Here is a 19990-nt window from a genome sequence, read left to right as displayed (position 1 = left end):
CTATTTCGGTGATGGATATTATTATCCCTCCACTATTATAACTTTTCTATAGTCTATGCAATCATAAGTAAACAAATTTTAATTAAACATTAGACCCTACGGCCACAATGTGGAGTTGTGGACTGCCAACATTATTTATTCACATTTGATGACTTGAAAAAGCATGTCTGCGGCTACTACTAATAGGTATTCAACACGACTATATACCATACGGCAACGCCAGCGCTTCTTCTCTGACTCCTTCCTTAGCTGTAAATTACTCTTATTTTCAAAGCCTCAGAGAAACTGCTAAGACTTTTTATTGGAAATAAGGTAAAAAAGGGTCTCTTTATTCCTTATTGGATCGTGTTTCAGAATTCCACTGTGAGTCTTCATTGAATTTTGAGTAGAGATCTATCTTCAGAGAAAAAGCAAATGGCAACTTTTGGAGGGACAACACAGAAGTGTAAGGCCTGTGAGAAAACTGTATACTTGGTGGATCAACTTAAGGCTGACAGTAGAGTCTATCACAAGGCTTGTTTCAGATGCAATCATTGCAAGGGTACTCTTAAGGTGATACTACTACGTACATATCTAAACAATTATGTATATAGTGACTTTCTGTTGCTTGAGATCATCTATGGTCAATAATTTTTCCTGAAAGCAGTATTTTTCTTTTTGCAAACGTTATTAGTAGGGATTTTCTTGTTTTGTTAAAATGAATTTTTGGCTCGTTCATGATCGAAAAACCCATGATACTTGTTAACTCAATTTGAAGCTAGGCAGGATTGTTTGTTAAGATAATAAGTAGCCTTGATGACATCTTGATAATGAGGCAATCTACAGGGGGTTCTCTGATCTTTTATGTCTCTGTGTTTTAGTGTCGGCCAAACTGCATTATCAATACGTTATACTCATACCCCAAGGTACTATGGGGCGATGGTTCATTATATAGTTTAACTTTATGCATCAATAGACCGACAATCGCGTAAAGAAAAATTTTACACTATTATATCATCAAAAAGATATCTACCATAAAAAGTGAGATCGGTAATCTTGAAAATAAGGTAGATAACATGACCTGATAGTATAAACTTTTTCATGATGTAGGTGTATATAAGTTAAACCCTTCATATAAAATATAGTTACATCAAAGGAGATTTATCTTCTTATAAATTTCTAAATGCTACACTACAGGTTCTAAATTTCCAATGAACGAAGACTATACGTTGTTGTTTTTCACTCCCCCTCTCATCCGGCTAATTTTTTCTGTTTAATGTGGAGATTCTCCTGGTTTGCTACTCATAATTGGTCCCTGTTAACACTGCTTCTTAATAAGAAAATGCCAAGTTGCAGAAATTTGAAATCTAGTTATAATTCTGAAAGATGAATCGTTTTATTGGGTCATTAAGATGTTGATAAAGGTAGTGCAATCAGGAGGAAAGTGGTTGACCTGGCAGGCTGGCAAATCATTACATGGTTTCCTTTCACTTTTCTGTTTCTGTTTATGTCTTGCTACATTGAAGGTTTGAATTCTCTGCACTTCTGTTATGCTTTTGCTTCTCATTTATGATTCTTTTCATTGTATCTCTTTTATTTTGCCATTAAAGAACTTTTTATATATGCTGTAACGAAGTACATCATAGCAGTACCAAAATTGATTTTAATTTTAACTTAAATATTGCCTTCTTGACTCCTCAATTTACCTCTCATACTGGCACTGATTCTGCTGTGATAGCTGAACTGTGAATTCTATATATATTAGAATTTTCAAAAGATAGTGCAAAGGATAAACCATGATTTTATAACTTCTGAATTGTTGTTCAATTGCCCAAGATATTTGTATTTCTTCCAACTTCATTACCAGGGAATGCTTGTTAGAAGCTCTCTGTGATTTGTGCTACTTGATTAGTATACATAACAGTTTACAGCTAATTCTCATGTAGTATAGGTTGACTAGTTGTATTATGTCAACTATCTGTCATGTATCTTTATCATCACTTCCGTGCCTTTTTTTGTCGATCCATAAAAAGATATCCTGGTTTTAATTTCCTTGTCATTTTTAAACTTCTGCAGCTAGGTAACTACAATTCCTATGAAGGAGTTTTATACTGCAGACCTCACTTTGATCAACTATTCAAAATGACTGGAAGCCTGAATAAGAGTTTTGAAGGTTACTAGAGCTATCAAGTTGATATGTCTTATAAGTCATTTTTGCATCACTTATTCCTTTGAAGCTTGTTTTCACTTGCTGGAAATGTTGTTTGCAGGGGGTCCAAGAACAGCCAAGGAAAGATCTCTTGATAAGGTATTCCATGATTGATTGATTTCTAATGTCAAGATCATCGATGATTCCTTAAACATAGACCATCGTCTTCTTTTTACCTGTTGATCTCACTTCTGTTGTATTATCTATTTGCCCAGACACAATCAAACAACAAAGTTTCAGCTTTCTTTGGTGGAACTCAAGATAAATGTGTAGCATGCAAGAAAACTGTTTACCCCCTGGAAAAGGTAGAGACATATTCTTTTTCTATGTATTAGCAATTAGGGGAAGAAGAGGAATGCCTATCAACAGATTGACTTTCTCAAAATATGTTATAAACACCTATAGGTAGTTGATTTCTCTACCGAAATCCAATCCTGTGATACTTAAATTGTTACTGCTATTTCACAGGTGGCTGTTGATGGCACTTCGTACCACAGGCCTTGTTTCAAATGTAGTCATGGGGGCTGTGTGATCAGCCCCTCAAATTATGTGGCCCATGATCACAAGCTCTATTGTAGGCACCATCATACACAACTCTTCAAGCAAAGAGGTAACTTCAGCCACATGGAAGACCAGGAGATGAAAGGGGTGACTGAGAATGGAAAAGCATGAGTCCTGCCACGAAAGTTTTTCATGTTTTGTGTGATTTTGCAATACAACATGCATCGAGAGTCAGCCTTCTGGCCTAACGGGTGCAGAGGTTAAACACATATATACAAGAGGGTTATTGTCAATGCCTAAATGTGATATTTTCAAGAGAGTCAGCAGAGTTTGACCTACATTTTTCTTTTTCTATTGGTGTGTGCTTTACTTGATAAAGCTAATAGTTTTGCCTAAAGTATGTACATTGTGATTACTCTTGTGGTTGTCTGGAAATTGGAGTGGCTTTTTTCAGGGAAATGTCTACTTTCCGTCGCTCATAAACTAGGTAAATTCATTTTTTTCAGTTTCCATTATTGCAGTTTGGTTTGACTACTTATGCTCAGTTGCTAATCCACGTTATGCTCCTTCGAAGGTAAGAGAGAAAAAGGCTTAGCCATTTAACTCTGGTTTACCCTTCTCTGTATTTTAATGGCATGGTAAACTAGTAGTGATCATATAAGGGTTGAGCCATCGACGGAGACTCAAAAAGTTAAAAATCAGAATGAAAGCTATGTAATACATAAAAGCGGCAAAATCAATTCATTTTTAGTAACTCGTTCAGTCCGCCTAAATTTAAAAGGCATAGATCATGACTCATTTGTTGACTTGACCAGTGACGGAGTTAAAGATTTTCACTATACATACATAAAAAAAAAAACTATGTATAAATAATGTAATTTTCCGCTGATCTTGGCCCTACCTATTGGGCCGTAACCTGATTGGGTCAAAATGTCATCCAAACTTGTACATACAAAATGAATCTTATAAATTTGAAAAAATTTAAGTAAATAATTTAAGAAGAATACATCAAAGACATCAACTTTCGTATTTTGACACAATCCATGTTGATCCAATCAAACTTTGGGCAGACAATCTCTAACTCATTTCTGTACAAATAATGTAGGCAAGTCATTTAGCATTACAATAAGCCAGAACTTTAGTGCAGAACACTGAATATAAGTATATGCTTAGAGCTGAAACGTCCAATTGATTTCCTGTTTCTCTTCTTCATTCTGAAACTTCAAATGCGCTTGCTTTCGTGGCGTAAAGCCAAACACTTGACTGTTATTAAGCCCAAATATCCAATCTTTACTTATTCTTCAACAACCAATTTTCCCGCCGTGTCCCAACACAAAATTCACATAACTCGAAAAGAATTGTCTAAATTGCTACACCAACGTCCACCTAAATCTCAACTGAAACAAATACATGCCCAAATACTCACCCAACAACTCTCATCAACTGCTTCTTTAGTTAATTCTCTCATTCATTGTTACCTACATATCAAGGAAGTTACCTCAGCAAGATTTTTGTTCTTTCACTATCCTTTACCTTCACCACCTATTCTAATATGGAATTTGATGATCAGAGCTTACTGCAAACTCCAAAATTCTTCAGAAAGTTTCAGTCTTTTTCGACAACTCCTGAATTTAGACCACTCCATTCGGGTTTTTCCCGACGAGTATACGTTCACTTTTATTGTTACTTCATGTGCCCACCAAAAATCAATTGTACAAGGGAAAATTGTTCATGGGCTGGTGGTGAGAAATGGGCTTGAATCAAACTTATATGTGGGCAATTCATTGATTAACATGTATGCTGCTTTCAAGATTACAGATGATGCTTACAAAGTTTTTGATAGAATGACTGAAAGAGATGTGTTCTCTTGGACTAGTTTGATATGTGGGTATGCAAATAATGGTGAGATGTATGAAGCTTGTGAAATCTTTTATAGAATGCCAATGAGAAATGATGTTTCTTGGGCTGTTATTATATCGGGTTTTGCTGGAAACGGCAGGTATATGGAGGTACTTATGTATTTGAATGAAATGTTTTGTTCCCTTGAGGATAAGGTAAGGCCTAATGAAGCTGTTCTTGTTTGTGCTTTGTCTGCTTGTGCTAATCTTGGGGCCTTAGAACAGGGAAATTGGATTCATGCTTTTATTAAGAGGAATGAAATTCATGAAAGTTCAAATATATCTACTGCTCTTATTGACATGTATGCGAAATGTGGTAGAATAGACATTGCAAGATTGATTTTTGATAGAATTCCAAGACCTGATGTACACAACTTCACAAGTATGATATCAGGTCTATCATATCATGGGCTAGGTGAGCATGCGCTAACTGTGTTTAACAGAATGGTAGATGAAAAAGTTAATCCAAATGAAGTGACTATTATAGGGGTGCTTAATGCCTGTAGCCATTCAGGTCTGGTAGAAGAGGGTTCTTCAATCTTCTATAACATGGAGAGTTTATGGGGACTTAAACCTCAGATTGAGCACTATGGCTGTTATGTTGATTTACTTGGCCGTGCTGGGTACTTGGAAAAGGCACTAGAAGTTGTAAAGAGCATGCACATAAAACCTGATATAGTCATATGGAGGGCTTTGCTCAGTGCCTGCAGAATCCATCGTAATATTTTCCTTGGTAACAGCATTATAGATTTTATAAAGCAGCTTAACTCTGATGGACCCAGTGGCAGTGAGGTACTGCTCTCTAATCTGTATGCATCTCTAGGCAACTGGGAGAAAGTTTCCGAAGTGAGGAAAGCGATGGGTCAAAGGAAGACCCAATCTGACATTGGATGTAGTTGGATCGAGGTGAATGGTGTTGTTCACGAGTTTCGTGTTGCTGATAAGCTACACCCACAGATTTTAGAAGTTTTGAACAAATTAAACGAACTCTGGATAGTGCTTTCTTAGAAGGAATTGTTGCTGACGCCACACATACGATATACGTTCATTGAACGAGAGAACGACGAAGCAGCTGCTTGGCTTGGTCAAAAGATAGCCGTTGTTTTTGGTTCCGTGAATCTGTTTTCTGAGACTTGGATTACTATATTATGAAGTTAAGAGCTCGTCACCACTGCCAATCATAATTGAAGGCTATTTCTGAAGTTTATGACGAAGAGATCCATTTTATAGAGGCTGCTTCTGATTTTTATACTTTCAGAAGAAGAATTTTTCTATGATGACTACTCATAGTAGTTAGTTCCAGGAAAGAGCACTGATATCTGTAAGGAGTGTTGAACAAACTGATCGTAGCAGAGCATAATCTGTAAGGCCTTTCTGATTTATTGATTTTCTCTTTACAGGATGGAATTGAAGTCTGAAGTTTCCTCTGTGTATTTCATGTGTCAGGTTCCTATCGTTTTTATCTTTTAATGATTTGGTATCTACTATACCACCCAACGGAAGGGTTTGCTTTTGAGTTTTGATACCAGGTCTCATGCATAAGGTGCATCAGAAAGTTAACCTCTTTGGACATGATGTATTTTTAAATTGTATGAGTGCCCTGATAGATCAGATTGAAAAGGAATGGAAGGATGTTCTGGTATTCGAATTATCCATGGAACTACACAACGATGGAAGTAGACTGTCTGGAGCTCCTTCAAATCAATTATATTGGGAAGCCTAGCGAGTGACAGTAGTTCACAGTCCGACTGCTTTTTGAGTGCCCTGAACGTAATCTCTAACTTATTGCATCTCTGTTTTGCCTTTTTTCTTTTTTAGCTATATCACATATGTCTTCTGTGTCATTTGCATTCCTCTTCAGATATGCTTCGGCTTCTTTCCAGGAAATCTCGCTAGATACTGAGTTCATTCTCATTTTAAGTAATCAATGAAAATGTATGCAATTTATTTGTCCTATGTTATCGCTCTCTCTCTCTTAGTTTTACTTGCAGACTTGTTTCATTTTTTGTGTCATACTTTTATCATTTGCAGCATAAGTTCTTGAAATATGCTTGTCCATTTTCCGTATCCATCTTACATCACCTTATTGCTTCTACATTTCTTGACCCATTTTAGACTATTTTCAAAAGCCAACCATGAATATTTGTATGTATCTTGATATGATCAGATGCTCTCAAGATGTACTCACCACAAATTTTCAGGCATGATTAACCATGCTGAAAACTGCATAGTAATTTTTTTTAATTAGGAAGTCTGGGTTTGTATAGCGTTCAAGCTCTTTCTTTTATGTCCTCTTTAGGATTCCAATAAATAATTTCCTATAAGGTCTCTAGGGGTCAAGGGCAGTTGCCTAGTCCCAACACTTGCAACTTTATTGACCGAGATACTACTCCTTTTGTTTTGAAGTAAATGTCCTGTAGATAATATGATATTAAGTCTAGCTTAATTTTATTTCAAGAGGACAATTGGATCGAAACTGCAGATACTTGCTAGGGACTTTACCAAAAATACTGGACCTTCACCTTCATAACATTACCATCATCCTCTGGTGCCACTGAAATGACCGATGGAGAAGTTAAAGACGTAAGAGATGCAAATGGTTGCTGGTTAGTTACGAGTTTTCTTCACATTTTAGGTTGGGAAATTGCAAATCAAATAAAGGTCCTACAAATGGATATGATTTGCCACATTTTTTGTTTGGACCCCAGCTACATTAATGCCGTGATCGTAATTTGATTCGGCCAAGTTCCTGTGGTCAAGAACCAGTGGGAGAGTTGGCTAAATTTCTCCCCAAATGTCGGCACTCTTGACTCTACCTTTTTAATTCAACAGAGCAGCTGAAAGTAAAGACATTCAAGAAAAAAGCGAATCTAGGTAAAATAAAGTAATCCACCTAAACTGATGTAAAAATCAATGTACAACAATATTTGATTTGGTTTGATATTATACCAAAAAAAAAAAAAAGTAATAAGTTTGAGCCGATATTAAACAAACTGATTATATTTTTGTACTTCCATTTTACAGGAGCCAATTTTGAAAAGCTAAGTTTTGTTTTCTCCAACTAGTACGGTTTGGCGAGCTAGCGTGGTAGCTGGGAAATGCAAAAGAAAAGAAGGGTCTAAATTGGTTTGTGCCTTTGTGGGGAAACTAGAAGAAGGGCATGATGCACATGCAGGCTTGTTCCAGTGCAACAAAAGATGACTGAAATGATTACTTCAAGTCAAAAAAGAACAAAACATTATTACTAGAAAATATTCTTAAATTTTGCTCATCAGTTGTTGTCCCATTCATTATACCTGTCACACAGAATGCTAGCTGCTTTATTATATATTACCCCGCAAGTCATGTAATGATTAAGCAAATTACTTTCCCAGCTTGAATCAGCATGTGAGAATTGTTAGAGTGGGGTTTGTAGCTCCTTCAATTTAAACAAGGATAATGTTGGACCATTATATCATATTTGTTGGGTGTGTGAAAAAAATCATGTTGATAGCTGAAAAGAAAAAGAAAACCACATACAAGGTGTGGAAATATTCTTAATGATGTGAAACGTTTTAGGGAGAATCGTAGGAATTTAGTCCAAAACAAAAACATATCACACCGTGTTAAGAGTATTTTTAGCTGGTTTTATCAAAGGTGGCCAGCTGATCCATTTTCAAGGTTTGATTATGGTTTTATGCTACCTATTGGGGTTCCTTTTCTTAGTGGATCCTAAAATAATCTTAATGATGCCCGGCCTGTGGAATATCAAGTAAAAGCATTGTCTTTTTTCAAACAATTGTTGCAATTATTTCCTAAGATAGTGATTAGTATATTAAGTATGTGGAACAGGGTGTCATAATGGGAAGATAGGTTGCCCGTATCGTTTAGTATAATGTGTCAAATACGTGAAAGTATCATGACATCTAATGGTCACCAGACTTCAAAAAGAAATCACAAGTCGTGAAAGAATTTCTCAAATCTCTTGTTAGACCTCTGCTGAATCAAACAATTCTGTGGGCAAGTCATTGGCGCCTTTTTAGCAAAAAGTAACAGTGGAAGTGGATCACCCAATTGATAAAATTATCCTGTAAGGAAGTTGATTTCTTTTTAGGAATATCCCAACTTTGTGCATCATTTTGTAATATAAGACCTTCCTTTCCCATATAGTCCTGTCTTTATTGTCCCGATTAAGTATGGAACAAATAATTATGGCACGTTACCGATGTCATTGCTAATTCGTATCAGCCTATATTGATTTTCCGGAAAACATTATGCTCATGCCATCTTTCCTCCAAAGAAGAACAAGACGAAGTTCCTAATTTGAGGCATTAACTTATATTCACTGATAGCATAATGAAAATTTTGTATATTCAGTGCTATTTGACCTTATAAGATTACTTACCTTATTTGATTTTCAAGTCATTAATTCAGTTTATTATAGATAATTACCCATCAAGTGTTCTGATAGTAAAAAGGAATTGCAGAACTAGTGTGTAAAAGTTAGAATTTTCCAAGAAACCACCATTTTGCATTCCCAGCTATCCCACCAATCCACCGAACAAAGAAAAAAGAAAGAGAAATGGGATGATAAATTAATAGATGTGATAATTCAACTCCTAGGTTCATTAATTATCAATCTATTACATGATTTATTCGATGAAAGGCTTAAGAAGAGCCATTCTTAGTAGGGTACGTAACGGGTCCAGAAATTTGATTAGCCTACGTAGGAATGATTAGATAGCAATTCATAATTCATGGGGGCATATATGTGTTTGGTTCTGATGAATTATGCATAGTACTATATATTGACGTTTGACTAGCAAAGCCCCATTCATTTGGCAAATCAAAAAAGCATTATTAAGGATAGATAGATATATATGAAGCTCAGCATATCCTACCAAATAATAATGCACGCATGCATATCATACTTTTTGATTGCTGTCACGTTTGTTCCTTTTGGCGTTTTGAGTTGTTTTTTTCACACTTTCACTCTCAAATATCTTACTACTTTTTCAATTTGATATATTGTTCCGTCTCTCTCATTTCCTCTCCACTGCCTTTTGCATTTGTGTTTTCCCTTTTTGCTACAAAAGTTGAATTTAAAAGCATTGCGCACTCATCATCGCTCTGATGATTCTATTCCAAGGAGCAACTATTTATACTTCTATGATTGTTGGGTAAAAATTTAGAATACCTTTTCATTTTTTCTTTTTTATTTGGCTCTGTGTATAAGTGGAGCTCATAAATATTATAAATAATAAAGGAAGGAGAAACAACAAAGTTGAAATTCACTAAAACCAAAGAACGGAAAGCCCTTATAGTGGTCCGAGTAGTATAGAGAAAATAAATTGTGGAAAAGTCCAATTTTGCTAATGTACAATCTGAAATAAATTTTTTCTTGATATTAAATAATGGAAACTTCTGCGTGAAATGAGTGTTCAATTTCTTCGAGAAAGATCTACAATTTTATCCCTCTACTCTGGATTATGGAAATAATTCTAAGGTTGGAGCTCCAATAGAGGTTAAGGACAATAACAAGACTTTTTTTTAACAAGGAGAGCAATATTAGATCAAGAGTTTAATGAGGGACAAAATTTCTCAATTTCAAATAGTAGAAACAAATTTGACCTTTTTCGTAACAAAAATTTAAAATTTGACTAGTTCATTTGTTCTTGTTATTAGTATATTTCACTATCTAAGGATTATATCATGCTCATTTAATCTTTTTATCTATAGTTTCAATGCAAAAACTTCCAATTGAGAGGGCAATCCTCTTTATGAACTTCTGCAAGTGTTACCGTGTAAGAAATTGGAAAAAGAAATCGCTGTGCCAAGCGGAGTACAGTAGTTGAATGTTACATCACTTAACTATTAGAGTTCCTTTTCAACCTTCGTATCTTCCATGATTCACATACCTAACCATCTAAAAACAGAAAAAAAGTCGGTGAAAAAGAGAAATTTGATCAATTCGTACAACTGATTTCGCCAAACGCAAATCATAGTAATTCATTCAACGTTGGAAGTCTCTTAGAATCCAAGCAAGTAAACAAAATTTGGTGCTTCGAACAAAGCCCACAGTAATTCTCCAATTAAAGAAGGCATGCATCCAAATGATTACAAAGTTAAGCGATGCGGGTTCCTTTTTCTCTCTCTTTTTTTTTTTTTTCCTTTCTCATATTTGCTGTACATGTGATTAATTAATTCTGCATAGCTAGACGTGCTAGCTCTAATTTCATGACGGAAAATTACCATCTCCAGCCAACTTTTTCTCCAGGTTGAAGTGAATTGTTCTTCTCCTCATCCAGAATCTCATACACAAATCCAAATAGAAGCATCAAATTAGTCTCAGCTTGTAGCCTCAGATATGCTGTGGAGTTTGGGATGCCATGTTCTTGGTTTTGCACCTGTTGAGCTCCGATGCTTTTCTTGTTTCACCTGAAAATTTTACATTTACATATTTAAATAATGAATTTTCTATTATTTTTTTCCCCACTGGTAAATACATCATAAACTGTAGTAATTAATTGAAGCTTATATTTTTTTTTTCTTTTTTGGTCCCTTCAATAGATTAAAGAGGTTGTACTCCATTTTGAAACTCTAAAAGAAACAAACAAAAACTTATCACCGTTATCCTATCCTCTTCATTTCTACACACAACCGCTCGTTTCTTTCTTATTTTTTTTAAATTCTTTTCATGTTCAATTAGAAGCAGGTGAAATACTATGTACCAGTAGTAGCAAGAAGTATGAGAAACTAGATAAGCATGAAGTTTAATTTGAAAAAAAAAATAAAAAATTACCTGTTTGGAGTTGTCCAATTCTGATCTTCTAACAAGTCCGTTCTTAGATTGTGAATTCGTTGATTTCTCAGTACTCTTGTCCCCTGAGTCTAACTGCTGTTGCTTCATCTTGGAATACTTCTTAGCCCATAATCCTTTCATCACCTCTGCATAATTAACAGCACAAAACTCAGTAACCAAGGACACCAACGTAGTTTAGCAGTACTAATAAACCAAAAAAAAAAAAAAATTAAAGAGAAGAAAGAACACCAACCTTGAGTAGTAATTAGCCTGTAAACATGACCAAGAACAAGAGTATCCGTGGGCTTGAGAAGCTTAATACGTGTTATACGAACTGGAACATTAGTACCAGTATTTGTTACACTATTATTATTATTATTATTATTCTTAACGGTGGAGGCGGCGGTGACAGTGGTGGTGGCGGTGGTGGAGGAGGGGTTAGTAGGGGGAGACAAGGTGGTGGTGGTAAGAAGAAGAGCAACATAATGGCCTGGATTCATCTTCATGATTTCGTTAGCAGTAACAGGCCAGTAGAGTTTGTCAACTCTACCACTTGGGTGTTGTATGAGCAAAGTTGCATTATCAATGGCTTGGCAGTTGCCCATGTCTCTCAATATACTACAGGCTTCTTGTCCTGTTTTTTTCCCCCCTCTCTCTCTCAAAAGTGTTTTGCGGAGAAGAAATAGCAGTGTTAAAGTGAAAGAGATAACGAAGCACAATAGCATCCTCTTTATAGCCATACTAATGCACGAACTGACCCCACCCACCTTTTTATGGAATTAATTAATTCAGTCATAATAATAGCTTAAATTTATCCCTAAACTATTCACTTCGGTTTAATTTTGTCCTCAATTAAAAATAGGCCTAAACAATATTCTTGTTGTTACTCTTTTATGGAGCATTACGGTTGCTCTTTTTTCCAATTCAGCAAATAAAATCCTCAGTATTTTACAAATGAACACCTGCGATGAGGAACACATGTTTGATCCATTTCAGCCAAACGAACAATTAAACGCTCACTAACCTAAGAACATACTGTCACACACTCTACCTCCAATAATACTAGGAGTGTGGACGTATGATTAATGAGTGTCGGGTTTGATTTTATTTGAATAAAGTGGCTCGAATGTGTATTTTTATGACATGTATCATCATATGTGGAATTAACGAGTTGATGAGATGCAGAAGAATGATAAATATTATACAAAAGGGTGATGGCCAACTTCTAAACGGAGAGCAAAGCTAAGCGAGATCGATAGTTTACGAACAAATTTAAAACTTTCTTTTTTGTTTAATTTCATAAAATTTTCTTAGAATTGAATTAATCAATTCCTAAATTACATGGATTTACTTTTAAACCGCGTAATTTAATAATGAGATGTACGTTACGAAGATTTTAAGAACCAGCTGTTGTACAATACTGCTTTAAGGTAAGTGATGTGATGTGAATAATGAGAAGGTGTTGCTATTCTCTCACGTAAACACAAGCACTTTACGTCATTCTACTGCCAAAGCTTTTTACTGCTATACATCAGTGCACTACTCCATTAACTCAGCTGACGCGCCAACTTCTACCTGCTTCATTTCAAGAACTCAAATAAGAGCATGTTTGGATGGACTTATGGCAAACAGCTTATAAGCTAAAAATATAAATTAGGATAGTTTAATTTATTTATTTTGGCTTATAAGTTACTTTAGATAAGCTAAGTCAAATGGACCCAATTATTTTTTTGAGCTTATTTTAAGCACAAAATGACTTTAAGCTGGTCAGCCAAACACTCAAAAAAATTGAAAACAACTTATAAACAACTTATAAGTCAATCCAAACGGGCTCTAAGTCTCAAATGGACGCTAAATATATTCTTTATCCAAACATGGTAGTAATAGGATAGTACCGTTCCTACGTCCTTTTCGCTTCACGTGACACTTCCTTTTCTTATGTTTATCCAAAAACGACAGATTCTTTTAGACACTGATTAATTTTAATATTTCTATTTTATTTTAATGACATAAATTTTATGCTTACATAAATGTTGTAGTAAACATATATTATAAGTTTCAATAATTTTTTCTTTTTTAAATTTGTTTCATATTAAATACCTTTGTATAAAAATGAGAAGAAAGAATTAACGCTTAAAAGTTACACAATAAATCAACAAAGTTAAATCTATCTCAATCCAAAATACTTGGGAATTTGGCGAAAAGTTAACATATTTTAATTTCACCAAAATATAAAATAATGATACTTAAGAAAGAAAAACAATCTCATTAGAGAATATGCTTTTAGTATATTTAAATAGTATTAAAAACTTTTTACCTATGTTCTTTTTCACAAACTTTTCTATATGTAAATAGTGGCGGAGTCACAATCAAGAAAGGGGATTAAACTTTATATTTTTATCTTATTCTTAATAAGATCATACGAGAATATAATAACACAAATATTTAAATTTATTTTTTATTTAAATTTAAAATTAAAATTATTTTCTTAAAATTGCACACCTAAATTAGGATAGTGGGGGCATTCAAGTTCCATAGGCTCAAGCTTCACACAAATAGTCAAAAGCCTTATTGACCTTGGAGATTGAAGTGCACGCGATAGGTATAACGGGTGGGTAAAGGAGGGAGAGAATAGAAGAAGACGGTAGGGGCTGTTTGGCATGGCTCACCAAACAATACAAAAACTCGAGGCGTGAAGTTCCGTGGGGGAAATTATAGGATGAGTTTTCTCATGAGTGTGGGGTCCACGGGAACAATTCACACAATAAGCATGCACCACACCCAAACAACCCTCATAAGTGCTTGTCGCGTGTGAATCCCATACATAAACAGTTTCTTTATCTTTTTTAAAAATTTCTATTTTGTAATTTGTAGTAGTAAGGGAAAAGTGAATTAAAAACAAATTTGTCTTCCTCTTTTACATCTTTTGCTCGTGCAATATGCGACACTGGTTTTTGTCGTAGTCAGCTTTATTTCTTTTTTCACCTAGCAGCCTCTGTTATTTTTTCTGCTAATTCCATTTTTGCTTCCCTTAAAAGGAGCATACATCTATATAAAACTCTCTTTTTCTGCCTTTTGCCCATATCTTTTTTTTTTTTGAAAAATATTTTCGTTGAGGTAAGGTTTCTCAATAAGTCAAATTCATCTTCTATCAATTTCACTATCTAAGAACGTGTAAAATTGATGGTACACCTACCAACCAAGACTTCATATCTACCAATCACTTTTGATTTAAGAAATAACAGTTTGTTCTTCCAAGAAAAAGAATATTTTATTGATTAGGGTAAAGTGCACTCTTATTTCACCAACAAATAGAATTTTAGATGTTAAACTATTATAACAGCAAGGATCACCTTAAAATATAGAGATAATCATGTCGGTTCAACTAGGATCCATTATATATATCTCCGTAAATTTCATCGATTGATGTTAAATGGCGAGACAATTTCTGAAAGCATTTTACTGTCTAGATTTTTTATTTTATTCTTAGCTGTCATCCTAGAAACTCCTCAGAATTCAAGAAAAACTCCAACACAAAGACCTATGGAAATGTGAGAATGAAGAAAGCATGCTGAAATGGGAACTCATTGGCCTGATGTTGCCATTTACCTTAAAGATTACGTTTTGACCAAATAGTTACAAATGTGACAAACTGGTCAACACACTCTATCATGTTTCAGTCAAAAACACCCAAAGAAAATAGATTGGAGTCTCAAATATGAAGTGCTAGCTTGTGAAAGTTTAATCAATCAATTGTTCAAATGATAGTAAGTAACTTTCTTTTTGACAAATGAACTAAGTACTTGAAACAGTAATACATGGGCTTCTTTTCAATCATCACTCATGCGCTAGTTTCCTTCATGCCTCTAATTCAATGAGATTCATTGCTCGTTCCACACTAATGATATATGTATTGACTTTCTCTTGACAATTGACAAAGAGGATGATAACAAGTTTTGAGTATTCATGCATGCATGGCTGCAATTCATCCACATCGTCCTTGTGAATGTCGTACTAAAAAAAATTCAATCAATTAGTCGACCATGTAATATGTGTAGCAAATGAATTCAGAATTTAGAGCCTGTCAATTCTACTCGTTTAGACGAGTTGATTTTGGTCGAACTTGTTGCGTCCATAGTCTACATCCTCCAATAATGTAATGTCACATATTCTACTTCGATCACAAAGCCTTCGTAAGTTATTTTATCATATGCATAAAAATGATAAGGTCGCTTTGTTTCATATAATAACGAGGCTCATATCTTAATTACTTCACTTAGGAGCTCATATAATACTTTTCCTCCCCCTCTCTCTCTCTCTACGCCAGCTTCTACCCATACTGTTAATTAAACATAAACATCTCTTCAATGATAAGACGATCGAAGTGTGAAAAATAATGGATGCGAATTGTTTTTTAACCAACCTAACAACTCTTCCATTTATCTCTCATGAAGAAAAAGTAATACTCGTAGAGTATATGATTGGTGGTTGGAATTTGGAAAGAAACAAGAAGGTACACAGATCAAGTGCCAATAACCCAAGAAAGGGAGAACAAAGAATATCAAAGTGCCAGGGCCAAATCCTCTTATGGTTTTTGTGTCTTCACATCCGACGAATGACAATTCATGGTGGTCCTTTTTCCCTTTGTTTCTCCCTCCAGTACCACTACCATGATTTGGTCACACTATCTCTTATAATATAATTTATGACTTGATCGTGATTTTGTGTCTTTTAAATTAGTATTATTATTCTCCAGAGAATTGATCAGAAAAATTCTCCTAATGTTCTCTTCCACTTTTCATTTTTGATGTTTCTAGTGCAGAAATAAGCAAAATAAAAAATAAAAAGGTGACCTTTTCCCGTAGTATTTTTATTGAAATGGTATCTAGAAAGTACAAAGTTTGAACTAGGTAGCATTGGTCATATACTCATATTAACGTCGTAGAATAAAGTTCATCTCTTCGTGAAAAGGTTGCCTGAACTAGAATGGTGGCAGTGTACATTCCAACATTGATCAAGATTTTGCACTACACAAAAATAAGTGATAGATTTTCTTATTTATTTTCTAGTGTTTGGCGAGTAAGGATAAAATATTATTCCATGAGCAATATTTGTATATAATCTACATATTAAATATGAGGTTGGAGAGAGGGTTGAGGGTGGGTTCGGACTTCAGTCTGGGAGTGGATTGTTGCAGATGGAGGGAAGACAATCTGGGTAGAATGTCATTTATAAAACTTATTTTCTCTACTTTCACCATGAAAATCATCTTCATGAATTTTAGGGAACTTATTTTTCTAGAGAAAATATTTTCAGAAACATAATTAACAACTAAACATTAGAAATTCGAAAAATATTTTCCGCCATAACAAACACATCCCAGTCCTCTTATTTTCTGTTTTATTTTCTTTATTCCCAGGTCTCCTTCTTTCCTTTTTAATTTCTTTTCCCAAATGAGAAGAAAAGAATAATTAAAAAAACAAGTTTTATTGAAGCTTAATTTAGTAGTATACTGCTAATTATTACTGGCCATGAAAATTTTAAAAATTAAAAAATATAGCAACTTTATTATAGCTCCCAAACCAAAATAGATGCGTCTGTATTAAAATCTGGTTTGACTTGACTTATAAGAAGGTTGGACCAAGCCATGATTGTCGCTGATACAAGTGTGGCCTACTTCAAGGATTGAGTTTGTATGCCCAATTAACGATCAAATGTTTATATGTATGTAGTATGTACATTATACATATTTGCAATTTATTATACTTTTCTTGTGGAAATTCATTAAGGTTAAGTTGATGAATTACGTGTGGACAAGTTCAAAAGATGACTACTCTATGAGTCCCAATTTATTTGACACTTCGCTTTTCGAAAATCAAACAAGATATTCTTTAACTGTAATCTTTATATATGTCTTTTAAATCTTTTAAATTAGTACTTATGGTGACTTATAATATTTTTTATGTAGTTTTTAAATATATAAATATTATTTTAAAAACTTTAGAGATTCTATGTTTAAACACAGTCAAAATTAAAAAATTTGACTCTTGAAAAATGAAAAGTGTCAAATAAATTAGGATGGATGAAGTATTATTTTTTGATGTGTGACACACCGTTTGAAGCATAGAGAATGTCCGTCTGAGCTTTAGTTGTGACGGCAACGGTTAACTTCAAAGATACAGCAATATTATTTGACTCTTGAAGGGTTTCATTTTCTCTGCTACAATAAATGCTTTTATTAAATGTTGAAACCTCTGATTTGAAAATAGGAATAATTCACATAAGGTTGCTGCTTCCGAACCAATTAACATCTATTGTGGGGCGAAGAATATAAGATTTTTATACAAATCAAATCGAATAGTATAAGATTTGATACAACGACCTTAGCTTCTTCAGGTATTAAAACTTGGGTTAATTTCAAATGGTCACTCAATTTTTATTTTATTACAATAAAGTCAACAAACTATTTTTTGTAACGAAAATGTCACTCAACTTTTCCTAAGTATCATCACAGAAAGTCACTACAATATTTTGATCATGAAAGAGTCACTCGATTTTGCCTAAATGTTACAATAAGCCACTAAACAGTTTTTTCTGTAACCAAAATGGTCAATCAACCTTGGCTAAGTATCACAGAAAGTGTCTCCTTTGTTTCCCCAATGACTTTCTGTGATATTTAGCAAGGTTGAGTGGCTTTTTAGTTAAAAAAAAAATCTAGTAATTTTTGTGATACTTAGAAAATATTGAGTGACGTTTTCGCTTTAAAATATTCCGTTAATTGGTTTTGATACAATTAATGAAAACTGAGTGATCATCTATGAAATTAACCCATTCAAACTCCTTTTGGTCAGATTCTAATGTTTTTTTTTTTCTTTTAGAATGAGCCCTTTTTACAGCAAGAATTGAACTGCTTTTTTTTTTTTTTTGCTTTTGTTAATTGTCTCCTGCACCACCATCTAAAGTTGAGTATAAAACAGTTGTAACAAAAACCAGCCTCATCGAATACCCTGCGTTTTCTGTTATAAATGAAAAATCCAACGTTTACGTTCTCCAGTTGTTTAAATGCAAGGAAAAAACTAGTGGATGGCAATTATTTTGATTTCTTTTTCAAGTACTGGAGTGGGTTAGAGCACTAATTCTTGGAGGTCCCAGTTAAGTATCAGTACCTTTGAATTTTCACATTCTAAGCAGGACCAGTTCTGCGTTCCCATCAAACACTTTAAGCACTAGAATAGCTCTAGTAAATGTGATAAAATTGTTCTTGCCATTTTTGTTTGGATATTTCTAACTGATTGTCATTATTATTTGATTAGAAAGTTAACCAGTTTCTTGAAATGTAGTTAGTCATTGTTAAAAGGAAATTTTTTTGAACATAACCAATCACTGGTTCTGATAATTAACTAATGCAAGAGAAAATACTGATCAGATCAGCCAAATTAATCCAACTAAATAAGAAGATCTCATGTTTAGAATATTAAAAGAAAACTAAGTGCTGCAGTTTCAAATTGATTTTGGGCCAAAATAAAATTCGAAACCAGTTCCTTCTAGCCTTATTGTGTCCCACACCAACTTTAACAAAATGGTCTAGCTAGTATTATTATTTTTTGATATATTTGGCAGCATTAGTGAATGTCATAGCCATAAGTTAGTTGTAAATGGTCAACATTCATCATCACTACGTTGGCCGAATCTTATCACTCCCCAAACTTAAGGGATTTGCTAATGTTTAGTACTAATTTATTTGTTTCAACTGGTACGTATATTTAAGATGGATTATTGTGGACTATGAAAACAGTAATGCTTGGATTTTGTCCTAAGTTCAGTCATGCACTATGGTCTACACGGCTCAACTTTGACATTTTGTACATAAAATTTCAAACTTCCATTATTTCCCTTTGAACTTTTAAAAATTGGAAGAAATTCAAGACTTAGACTTTCTTATGATATCAACAGAATTTGAAAAACCAAGAGGACGCATTAAAAGAGAAGCTTACAGAACCGCTCTGCCAGTTTGCACGTACCAAGCCAATAATATGTTACATGTATCGTTAATTTTCATCACCTAACCGCAATCAATTAACACGCATTTTGCACCAGATTTCAAAACAAAAATATTTTAAAAACTTGTTCACTTACTTTTCTACTACATCCAATTATAGTGATAATGCTAATTGGAACTAGCTTATATACAAGTATGAGAACAACTCATTTCAAGAGTTCTTGATCAAGAAAAAACAAGTATAAAAGCATATATAAAGAAGTCTAAATTTGTCACTGGTGCTCCATTTAAAGCTAATTAACTAGGGATTCTTAGGTGAATGTACTATCGGCCAAACTTAATTACCGGTTGTAGCCCAAGTATACAAAACCTATACTAGTACATGTATATTCTTCGTATAGTATATGTATATTATATGTATAGTACATATGTATATTATATGTATAGTATATGTATAATGTATTTATATTATATGTATATTTAAATATAAATATACAAAACCTATACATTTGCTGGTTATTTTGTAAATTAGATCACCCAAAGATATTAGGCTATAATTTTTCCAATTAACTAATACACGGCACAAAACTGGCCGCTAAAAGTAAATGTTTCCATTTTTTTGC

General features: G+C 34.0%; 3 protein-coding genes across 4 annotated transcripts; 2 read left to right on the top strand and 1 right to left on the bottom strand.

Annotated features, from left to right (window-relative positions):
* The first annotated feature begins 110 nt into the window (after window positions 1-110).
* Window positions 111-3148, top strand: LOC132632734 (LIM domain-containing protein WLIM1-like). The gene is made up of 5 exons (XM_060348792.1): window positions 111-552; window positions 2056-2152; window positions 2250-2287; window positions 2404-2493; window positions 2657-3148. The coding sequence occupies exons 1-5, from the start codon at window positions 415-417 to the stop codon at window positions 2858-2860; spliced, it is 567 nt and encodes a 188-aa protein (XP_060204775.1). The 5' UTR covers window positions 111-414; the 3' UTR covers window positions 2861-3148.
* A 397-nt stretch (window positions 3149-3545) lies between these two features.
* LOC132632733 (pentatricopeptide repeat-containing protein At2g20540-like) lies at window positions 3546-8033 on the top strand. 2 transcript variants are annotated; one of them, XM_060348791.1, is made up of 2 exons: window positions 3546-6357; window positions 7612-8033. In XM_060348791.1, exon 1 carries the CDS (start codon window positions 3916-3918, stop codon window positions 5593-5595), a length of 1680 nt encoding a protein of 559 aa, XP_060204774.1. In that variant the 5' UTR covers window positions 3546-3915; the 3' UTR covers window positions 5596-6357; window positions 7612-8033. The 2 variants fall into 2 exon arrangements, with proteins under 2 accessions (XP_060204774.1, XP_060204773.1); XM_060348790.1 differs by lacking the exon at window positions 7612-8033 and having other exon boundaries at window positions 3546-5950; window positions 6034-6543.
* A 2516-nt stretch (window positions 8034-10549) lies between these two features.
* LOC132632731 (uncharacterized) lies at window positions 10550-12076 on the bottom strand. Its single transcript, XM_060348789.1, has 3 exons — window positions 11622-12076; window positions 11369-11514; window positions 10550-11004 (listed from the first exon to the last, which is right to left on the bottom strand). The coding sequence occupies exons 1-3, from the start codon at window positions 11971-11973 to the stop codon at window positions 10915-10917; spliced, it is 588 nt and encodes a 195-aa protein (XP_060204772.1). The 5' UTR covers window positions 11974-12076; the 3' UTR covers window positions 10550-10914.
* Between the last annotated feature and the right edge of the window lie 7914 nt (window positions 12077-19990).

The sequence above is a fragment of the Lycium barbarum genome, chromosome 3, assembly GCF_019175385.1.
Source record: "Lycium barbarum isolate Lr01 chromosome 3, ASM1917538v2, whole genome shotgun sequence".
NCBI classification, from domain to species: domain Eukaryota; kingdom Viridiplantae; phylum Streptophyta; class Magnoliopsida; order Solanales; family Solanaceae; genus Lycium; species Lycium barbarum.
This window is presented reverse-complemented; position numbering and strand designations above follow the sequence as displayed.